Source organism: Oncorhynchus tshawytscha, unplaced genomic scaffold (assembly GCF_018296145.1).
Source record: "Oncorhynchus tshawytscha isolate Ot180627B unplaced genomic scaffold, Otsh_v2.0 Un_scaffold_7045_pilon_pilon, whole genome shotgun sequence".
Taxonomy (NCBI): Eukaryota; Metazoa; Chordata; class Actinopteri; order Salmoniformes; family Salmonidae; genus Oncorhynchus; species Oncorhynchus tshawytscha.
In genome coordinates, this window is record NW_024609644.1 from 94,726 (window position 1) to 105,136 (window position 10,411).

Sequence of the window (10,411 nt, forward strand, 5' to 3'; positions counted from 1 at the left end):
TCTGTACGGGAGGGTAAAATAATGTCCCTCTATACGGGAGGGTAAAATAATGTCCCTCTATACGGGAGGGTAAAATAATATCCCTCTATACGGGAGGGTAAAATAATATCCCTCTATAAGGGAGGGTAAAATAATGTCCCTCTATACGGGAGGGTAAAATAATATCCCTCTATAAGGGAGGGTAAAATAATGTCCCTCTATACGGGAGGGTAAAATAATGTCCCTCTATACGGGAGGGTAAAATAATGTCCCTCTATACGGGAGGGTAAAATAATATCCTCTATACGGGAGGTAAAATAATGTAAAAGGGTAAAATAATGTCCCTCTATACGGGAGGGTAAAATAATATCCCTCTATACGGGAGGGTAAAATAATGTCCCTCTATACGGGAGGGTAAAATAATGTCCCTCTGTACGGGAGGGTAAAATAATATCCCTCTATACAGGAGGGTAAAATAATGTCCCTCTATACGGGAGGGTAAAATAATATCCCTCTATACGGGAGGGTAAAATAATGTCCCTCTGTACGGGAGGGTAAAATAATGTCCCTCTATACGGGAGGGTAAAATAATGTCCCTCTATATGGGAGGGTAACATAATGTCCCTCTATACGGGAGGGTAAAATAATGTCCCTCTATACGGGAGGGTAAAATAATGTCCCTCTATACGGGAGGGTAAAATAATGTCCCTCTGTACGGGAGGGTAAAATAATATCCCTCTATACGGGAGGGTAAAATAATGTCCCTCTATACGGGAGGGTAAAATAATATCCCTCTATACGGGAGGGTAAAATAATGCATTAGTCATACTAATTCAATCTAATCAAGCAAACAAATATATAAATAAACATTTAAAAAAGGGATTAACAATTGTTACATATAAACTTGACTGTTACACTTCAGAATGGTAAGTAGTTATACAGCATTTCCCATAACTTTGTCTCTAAGAAGTGCTAGTTTACGGTAACAACTAAGCTAAAAACTATGGATTTGAACCACAGTTGAGCGTAGATACTCTGAATGATAGAAACCACAGCTGGGGGCAACCCCACAGCTAGCAGCTTACCAGCACAGTATTATATTATAATTTTACTATACAGTTATGTCCTATGTATGCATTAATGCATCATTCATGTTGTTAAGAATGCATTCATTAGAATATATAACACTATACAAGAAGCAGCTTCAAGTAAGTGTTACGATATTATATCATGTCATATTATACTGTTCTATATTACAGTGTATTTCATGTTATATTTGATTATATTTACACTTAGTTTCATCTTATATATTATATATTTTCAACTGGCTTCATGCCGTTGCTGACCAGTCCTGGTCCTGCTTGTTCACCAGAGCAGTTTTCTTCATCCACTGACCAACAGGGTTGTTCTCCAACCTTAGACACAGAACACAGTAAGACAGGCTGGTTCAGGAAACATGGTTAAAAACATGGTTATTATACAATCCTGTACCTTCAATTCAAATACAGTGGAGAAAAAACTCAGAACAGTGTTACTTTAGCAATAGTTACAATATCACCTGTCAGACATGGGAGGTCCTCCATTCGTCTGAGGAGGTCCTGGACTCTGTGCACCAGGAGTCACTTCCTTAGTCTCATCGTTAACCCTGTTGGAGTAATAAGACATCAACATTCACATTCATGATCCACCATAATACTGTCCCCTAAAGAGACAGAGCCTGACATGAACCGTGGGAAAATGGAGTTGGTGACATTATACCCAATGAGTTGTGGATGTATCAATATGTAGTGAAGTTTACCTGACATCATCATTGATCCACCACAAGTCAAACGTTATTACATGACCCATTGTGAGATTACAGAGGTACGATCTTAAATTGATCACTCTTTTGTTGCTGAGCATTTTCCTGCATAGCAGGAAATGCAAACTTGTAGTCTATTCAAAGTTTAAAAGGCTTCTAAAGTTGGTAATTTCAACTTTAAAATGACCGATTTGATTTGCCCTAATGAAAAATGTATCAACCCACGTAACAATTCACATTTCATGTAGCTGCAGGATTATTTTCCTGCTGTAGCAAACTGGCTCAAATTAAGATCCTCCATCTGTATCATTCAATGAAGATCTATCAAGGTATTCATCATGTGGTAAAGTTTACCTGGCCTTATGGTTTCCATTCACCAGAGGAAATCCAGCATGTCTCTTCTGAGAGAATTCAGTATCTGTTCCCTCACGGCCCATTGGCTGAACGAACCTCTCGCTTGGCTCACCTCTCTCTCCTTGTCTGCTAAACATTTTTTTTAACATGCATGAGCATTTACCATGCTCATTAGGTATTACAGGTATTAGAATATAAGGAGCACGTGTTAAACAAACCGGTCTTTCTATTAAACCTGTGGGATCAATGACTCATGGGATCAGCTCTGACTGAGGATAATGAAACCCAACCGGTAATGAAGTAATGAGGGTCTTTCTCAGAGAAAGGTTAACCTGTTCACAGGATGCCCATTCAGCAGAGAGGACTCAACATGTGTCTCCTGACTGTGTGGTGGCTCCCTCTCCTCTTCCACCCCATCCCCCTGGTCCCTGATGGTTCAAAGGGACACATGCAGTTATAGATTATAGACAAGCGCAGATCGGAGAGACTCGGCGTCCCCAGCAGCTGGATCAGGTTCTCCGTTGTCCCTTAGAGAAGTTAAAACAACAACACGTGTTACTTCTTGCTGCTCTAAGCTGTTGTCTGGCATGATAACTGATATTTAGTCATGTAACATCAAACACTTCAGCACATTAAACCACGTAACTACTAAAAATGTCCTCAGGTTGACAGAGTCTGACTCACCTCTGGCTTTCCCTGTTGGTGTTAAGGTAGTCCCGATCCAGCTGAGCTAGCTGTACAAGAGCAAATCTGATGTGGTGTGTGATGAAAAAAGGAAATGTTGCGTTCAGTCCTAAATCATAAGTTTATCCTCTCTGAATTCATTTTGGACAGCTAAGATGACTGGTTGTACACTCTGAGCCCTATTTGTTGATGCAGGTCATAAAAGGTACTCACGGATGTTTGACTCTCCAAGGAATGTTGCCATATCTGTACACTAAGAAACCAGCAAAGCCCAGCAGCAGAGCCAAGATAACCAGAACACCAGCTGAAAAACAAAAAGCTGTCTATGTCAGTTGTTGAGATCCTGTTAAACTGTGCTATATAAGTATCATGTAAAGGAACAAAACATGACATACTGTGTATATATACACAGTTGAAGTCGGAAGTTTACATACACTTAGGGGGGAGTCATTAAAACTCGTTTTTCAACCACTCCACAAATGTGTTGTTAACAAACTATAATTTTGGCAAGTCGGTTAGGACATCTACTTTGTGCATGACACAAGTCATTTTTCCAACAATTGTTTCCAGACAGAATATTTCTGTCACGCCCTGGCCATAGAGAGGCTTTTATTTGCCTTATGGAACTGTTTGCTTTCGTTTTGTATTCGTTATTTTTGTTCGAGTGTTTTTGAGGAATAAAGATCATGAACACTTACCACGCTGCACCTTGGTCTCCTTCCGACGACAAGCGTAACAATTTCACTTAGAATTCACTGTATCACAATGCCAGTGGGTCAGAAGTTTACATACACTAAGTTGACTGTGCCTTTAAACAGCTTGGAAAATTCTAGAAAATTATGTCATGGCTTTTCGAAGCTTCTGATAGGCTAATTGACATCATTTGAGTCAATTGGAGGTGTACCTGTGGATGTATGTCAAGGCCTACCTTCAAACTCAGTGCCTCTTTGCTTGACATCATGGGAAAATCTAAAGAAATCAGCCAAGACCTCAGAAAACAAATTGTAGACCTCCACAAGTCTGGTTCATCCTTGGGAGCAATTTCCAAATGCCTGAAGGTACCACGTTCATCTGTACAAACAATAGTACGCAAGTATAAACACTATGGGACCACGCAGCCGTCATACCGCTCAGGAAGGAGATGCGTTCTGTCTCCTAGAGATGAACGTACTTAGGTGCGAAACGTGCAAAATAATCCCAGAACAACAGCAAAGGACATTCTGAAGATGCTGGAGGAAACAGCTACAAAAGTATCTATATCCACAGTTAAACGAGTCCTATATCCTATATCTAACTGACCTAATACGGGGAATTTTTAAATGTCAGGAATTGTGAAAAACTGAGTTTAAATGTATTTGGCTATGGTGTATGTAAACTTCTGACTTCAATTATATAATAAATAAACAATTATAAAGACTAACAGAAAATACATTCCATACAAAACTAAATAAAGCAGTTAGTATTACAACTTAGCTATTGATAGCAGCAGATATACTGTAATATCGTAATACTGTTAGTGTTAATGCAGACACATTTTCAGAGATTTTAAAACAACTAGTGCAATAAATGTAGATAAAATATGAAATAGAATTACTATTTTAAGAGCTTTTTTCAATAAAAAACTATACTTTCAATAATGTGGATCTGCAGTTCTGTAAGTCCATTATTCATTTTTCTAATGGCATGAAGTTTGCAACTTGTTTTAGCCACAAATGAAAAGTGGGTGGGTTGTCATTTTCCAACACACAAGAATTCATTTATTTGCAAAGTAAGTTGTCAGCAACCTTATCTTGTCTGAATCAAGAGCAGTATTCAGCATTTGATTAAGATGGTAAAGGCTTGGGTACTGTACCAGTGGAAGCTCCTCAGAGGAGGAAGGGGAGAACCATCCTCCTCATATAATTTCATATTAATAAAAATATTGTAACATTCAAAAAGTGATCCTTTATAGATAAAACTATACTAAATATATTGACTGTTTTGCAATGAAGGTCTACAGTAGCCTCAACATCACTATGTAGGGTAGCACCATGGTGTAGCCAGAGGACAGCTAGTTTCGTTCCTCCTCTGGGAACACTGACTTCAATACAAAACCTAGGAGGCTCGTGGTTCTCATCCACTTCCATAGACTTACACAGAAACTATGACAACTTCCGGAAGACATCCTCCAACCTATTAGAGCTCTTGCAGCATGAACTGACATGTTGCCCACCCAATCAAAGGATCAGATAATTAATCTAGTACTGAAGAAAAAAAAGCTACAGCTAGCTAGCACTGCAGTGCATAAAATGTGGTGAGTTGTTGACTCAAAGAGAGAGAAAGAAAAGGTGAGAGGAGGAGAGGGCATAGATGCGAGAAGGAATTATATAACGATCTGGCTCCTATGAAAGTTAACTATTTTTGCGTTTGATCGGGGTATATTCATTCAGCCGATTCTGTTGAAAAATATTTCTTAAACGGAAGCAAACGGAACGAAACTGGGATAAACATACCTGAATTTGTCCAATAGAAACGCTTGTTTATAACTGTTGTACTAATGATTACACCCTACATCAGATAGATGCAGACCAGAGTGTGCAAGGCGGTATTGAATGTGTTACTGTCTGTCATCTTGATTACTAAAATGTATCTCGACCTGAACACCTACATTGTAAACTTTCATTCATAGGCTAGGTTGTAGCAAATTCATAAAGGCTATAGGGAAAATTAGAGTATCATGTAGGAGCCTAAATCTATCGATGTTACATTGAGCTGGGTGAATGGAATATGAATGACAGTCATCTAGCATGCTGTAATGGAAATAAGGCCCATAAAAATGTTTATCGTCCTCCCTCATCATAAACAGCACCAACCGCCACTGGATTGTACCAATACCATATCTAAATGATCTGAGGGGCTGTATGAATAGAGCGCCAGAAATCCATTAGCTTATTGCAATGCCAGAATAGATGAAAAAAAGTACTTTCTCAGTCTTACATTTCAGGCAATTTGGTGTCTGGGAACATACAGTTTAATTCAACAGGGGTAAGCTAAAACATGAACATTCATTTGTAGTTAGACTCCTTAAGGGACTAGTAAATGGTAAGTGGATCTTATTACAGCTCTCAAGTCAAACCTCCTCATCAAATTCGTGCCTAAGTCATTTTCCCACATCATTTGAAGTGAAACAAAGGAGGATTCATAATGTTTGGATAATGTACAATACATCTTATCAAGTATTACCTGCATTCGCTTGCTGTTTGGGGTTTTAGGCTGGGTTTCTGTACAGCACTTTGAGATATCAGCTGATGTAAGAAGGGCTTTATAAATCAATTTGATTTGATTTAATTTGATACAGATGAGGTTATTAATTCTTAACTTCTGATAACTGAGATCTCAGCTTTAATTATTTGATAAATATAAAGATAACATTTCTGATTTGAAAGCACTTAAAACAAATGTGTACCAGGGATGTTATATTCGGGATGGATTTGGATAAATTCCTTCATTGTTTTTAATCCACTATGGAACAAGTCTGCGAACCTCCTACGACCCAGCGGGCACCAATTATGAAGGCCGACTTTTAAAAACACATTGGGCAACAAGAAATAGGAGCATATTAAAAAACGTGTTTGAAATACCCAAGTGCTTTCTACAGTCTGCCCATGCCATTACTGTGTACTTACTGTCATCACAAATATGATTAAACTGATTCAGAGGTAAAGGATGGCTAGATTGATATTCAATCTGAACCCATGAGGAGTCATATCTGCCCAAAGTCCCAGACAAGAATTTGCGAGTTTGGGCTGACCAATAGTAAAGTTGGAAATTGGGCAGCTCCATACTTCATAGACTCAGGTTTGACCAGTATTATGTTTATCCTCCAATCATTGTTATGGGAGAGTCTTTAATTTTGAGAGGTCTTTAATTTTGCTAAAGAGGGGAGTGTAACATGCATTCTGGTTGCTCCTTTTTTAATTGATAGGCAAGGAGCTTACTTGATTATCATATTCATATGTTTTTGTCTAACATGGAACATGTTATCATTGATATGGAGAGTTTGTTAAAGATTTTGTTTGCTTCAAGATTTACGTGCCTCCAATTCTCAGTAGAAAACCTTTTGTGCAATTGTTCGCATCTTTCTCAATGTCACACAACTTCTCACTGTTCTTTTTCTTAAATGAGGCATATGAAATAATTTTACCACTTCGAGTGGGTTTTGCCACCTCCCATACAGTGGAAGCATCTAATGTACAGTAGGGTCACTATTATCTGTATGTAATTCACAATCCCACAATGCATTTCTGCTCTGAAATGTTTATCTGCCATTAGAGATGTAGTAAGTTTCTCATTTCTGGATAGAGAAACAAAGCTGCCCAGGTTCACAGATAAATATATTTTGAAGTCAAACGTACCAATAGATCAACTGTTCACAGCAGATAGCTGTTGGGGAAAAATAAGTAGTCTATTGTGGAATATGAGTTGGGTACATTAGATAAGTATCATCTTTGGCTTGAGGTTTGATCTCACGCCAGACATCAACTAGTCCACATTCTGAACCCAGACTGTTCAAAACTCCTGCTGTTTTAGTTAGGGGTTTGTTTGTCTTATCACATTTGTCCATAATTGGGTTCAGAAGAAAAAGAAGAAGCTGTGGTGACAGTAACATGTCAAACAAAAGAAACCATATGGAAACACTCACCAGTGATTTCCTTTGTGTGGCCAGTGGCTTTGGCTTTGTCTCCATTTCCTGAGTTTAATCAGAGAGTAAAGTCATTTCAATTGAATATGTACTTTATTACAGATGGAGATGCTATAGACAGTAATGAGCTGTCTTTATAGTAGTTAATAGTACTTACCTGATGTGTTGTCCGAGGTGTCAGTCAGATTGTCAGTCAGATTGATAGTTATCATAGCCACATGCTCCCTCTCTACAGACAAAGATCAGACAAAGAGGTGATATCAGTTTGCTAATATTAGAGTACTCACCCGGGGTGTCAGTCGGATTGTAAATTAAAATGTCAGTTGAATTGTCAGTCTACGTTTTTTACATTTTAGCAGACACTCTTATCCAGAGAAATTAGCGTTAACTGCCTTGGATATATGTACCAATATGAAAGTGCAAGAAGTTTAAAATGAAAGAAAATAGGAAAATCATTCTTTACCTGCAACAATGTAATACAAATGGCACTCCTCAACATTGCCCTTAAGAGAAGACACATGGGAAGTAAGCATCTCTAAAATCATTTTCAACAATCAAATCATCTCAATTGTGTGAAATAATAACAGGACTCACCTGGAGAACATGAAAGAATTTGAATGTCAGATTCAGGCATTCAGAGAGGATGACAGCACTGTTGTTCACATTTATCACCTTATCAGAGAGATGTGCCTCAAAAGGCTTGTTCATGCCACAGTAGGCTATTGGAGTCTGGGAAAGCACATAAGAAAATAAAGAATTGAATTCAGGTTTGAATCAAAAAAGCCCTGTTTTGTCATACAACATAGTACTTATTATCTAAAAAAAAATACCAACATATACAGTTTGTGTCCTGATTCTACACCCTTTCCCCCAAAGTGTACACTTGCACACTTCCCGCCATGGTTAAAAGCATTGGAACGGGCGTAAACATTAGCTGCAGGGACTTTCCAACATTGTGAAATCCATGTTGGGAAGTGTGCACTTGGGGGAAGGGTGGAGAATCAAGACAAAGTCTGTAGTACAAATCCTGAATTAAACCATAAGATCTCCACTAACATTGTTTGAGTACACCTCAATTTCAGATCCAGCCGGAGTTTCATATGGGTACACATATCCAATTCCCGTCCACAAATCTTCACACCTGTCCATTTTCTTGATGGGAGAGCATGCTAAGCAAGCTACGGAAGAAGACATTCATTTAGTACAACTTTCTATGTAACATTACTTTAATGTTACTAACAAACTTCCTTAAACACAAACACAATGAAATAGAGAGAGACTGCAGCTACCAATGTTTGAGATCCTAATACAGTTAAACAAATCACAGGTACAAACAGGTTGTGTATGAGGCTAACGGGTTGCTAGCCGACCTCGCCCAGGTGACACAATACAGTAAGATAAATTTCTGCCTTCAGGGAGTTTTATAGCAATGTAGCTATGATAAATTGCAAATACTGTTACAACTTAGTCTTTACCTTGATACGGGAGCACCAAAAAAACAAACAGGCTGAATGGATACATTTTAGTCTGTGGTCTTGCCTTCTGGTTCTGTAAAAAATGTTTCACTTTTCTTCTTCCTGCTTCAGTAAATTCCGTTTAGAAAACAGGAGGAGTTATAAGTGACTGTATCACCACAGTTTCTAAACCTTGATTACGCAACATCGCAGGAACGCTTGCTAAACAGATTAAGTAGACCAGGCTGGGGATTCGGGTTTGAGAAGTCAATGAGACAAGAGAAATATTCTTCCTTAGCTGTTAACTTTCTCAAAATTCAAAGGCACGTTCTAAATTTGAGCCAATGTCTTAACTATTTGAACATGTTACTACTCAAAGTGTTCAAAGTTGTGATTTATAAAGACATGGTGCTAGATGAACACTAGGTGCACAAGGACATTTTGATTTGAATAGGTAATCAAACATGCAAAATATTTTAAAGGACTTGGTGGGAAGTTGAAGTTATAATCATATCACTCCAATTGCAATCTTGGTTTGATTTACACATCTACACCCACAAGCCAATGGAATTCTGGAGCTCCAGGGTGGGATAACCCCTCACCCAAAGCCCTGTCTCTGATACTGAACAAAAATATAAATGCAACACACAACCATTTCAAAATATTTATTGAGTTACAGTTCATAGAAGGAAATCAGTCAATTGAAATAAATTCATTAGGCTGTATTCTATGGATTTAACATGACTGGAAATACAGATATGCATCTGTTGGTCACAGATACCTTGAAAAATACCTCAGTCAGTATCTGAAGTGGCCACCATTTGCCTCATGTAGCGCAACACATCTCCTTCACATAGAGTTGATCAGGCTGTTATGGCCTGTGGAATGTTGTCCCACTCCTCTTCAATGGCTGTGTGAAGTTGCTGGATATTGGCGGGAACTGAAACACGCTGTTGTACACGTCAATCCATGGCATCCCACACATGCCCAATGGGTGACATGTCTGGTGAGTATGCACATTTTCAGCTTCCAGGATTTGTGTACAGATTCTTGCGACATGGGGCTGTGCATTATTATACTGAAAAATTAGGTGATGGCAGCGGATGAATGGCACGACGATGGGCCTCAGGATCTCGTCACAGTATCTCTGTGCATTACAATTGCCATCGATAAAATGCAGTTGTGTTCATTGTCCGTAGCCTGCCCATAGTATGCCTGCCCATACCATAACCCCACCGCCACCATGGGGCACTCTGTTCACAACATTGACATCAGAATACTGTTCGCCAACATGACGCCATACACATGGTCTGCGGTTGTGAGGCCAGTTGGATGTACTGCCAAATTCTCTAAAACGATGTTGGAGTCGGCTTATGGGTAGAGAAATTAACATTCAATTATCTGGCAACAGCTCTGGTGGACAATCCTGCAGTCAGCATGCCAATTGCACTCTCCCTC

At 38.9% G+C, this 10,411-nt stretch overlaps 1 protein-coding gene across 2 annotated transcripts; it reads right to left on the reverse strand.

Annotated features, from left to right (window-relative positions):
• Window positions 1-319: 319 nt before the first annotated feature.
• Window positions 320-9,114, reverse strand: LOC112226205. Of its 2 annotated transcripts, none has more exons than XM_024390553.2 (12): window positions 8,975-9,114; window positions 8,556-8,677; window positions 8,094-8,228; window positions 7,963-8,002; window positions 7,657-7,728; window positions 7,500-7,547; window positions 3,032-3,122; window positions 2,819-2,884; window positions 2,467-2,562; window positions 2,135-2,260; window positions 1,538-1,624; window positions 320-1,394 (listed from the first exon to the last, which is right to left on the reverse strand). In XM_024390553.2, exons 1-12 carry the CDS (start codon window positions 9,018-9,020, stop codon window positions 1,310-1,312), a joined length of 1,014 nt encoding a protein of 337 aa, XP_024246321.1. In that variant the 5' UTR covers window positions 9,021-9,114; the 3' UTR covers window positions 320-1,309. The 2 variants fall into 2 exon arrangements, with proteins under 2 accessions (XP_024246321.1, XP_024246320.1); XM_024390552.2 differs by having other exon boundaries at window positions 2,135-2,263.
• Between the last annotated feature and the right edge of the window lie 1,297 nt (window positions 9,115-10,411).

Bases quoted from the DNA above. Each gene is read 5' to 3' on its own strand.
- LOC112226205 (XM_024390552.2), bottom strand. From the start codon at position 9,020: ATGTATCCATTCAGCCTGTTTGTTTTTTTGGTGCTCCCGTATCAAG. The intron at 8,229-8,555 runs GTTAGTGGAGAT...GTGCTTTCCCAG, and splicing joins TTGAGGTGTACTCAAACAAT to ACTCCAATAGCCTACTGTGG. The intron at 8,003-8,093 runs GTGAGTCCTGTT...TCTTCTCTTAAG, and splicing joins AATTCTTTCATGTTCTCCAG to GGCAATGTTGAGGAGTGCCA.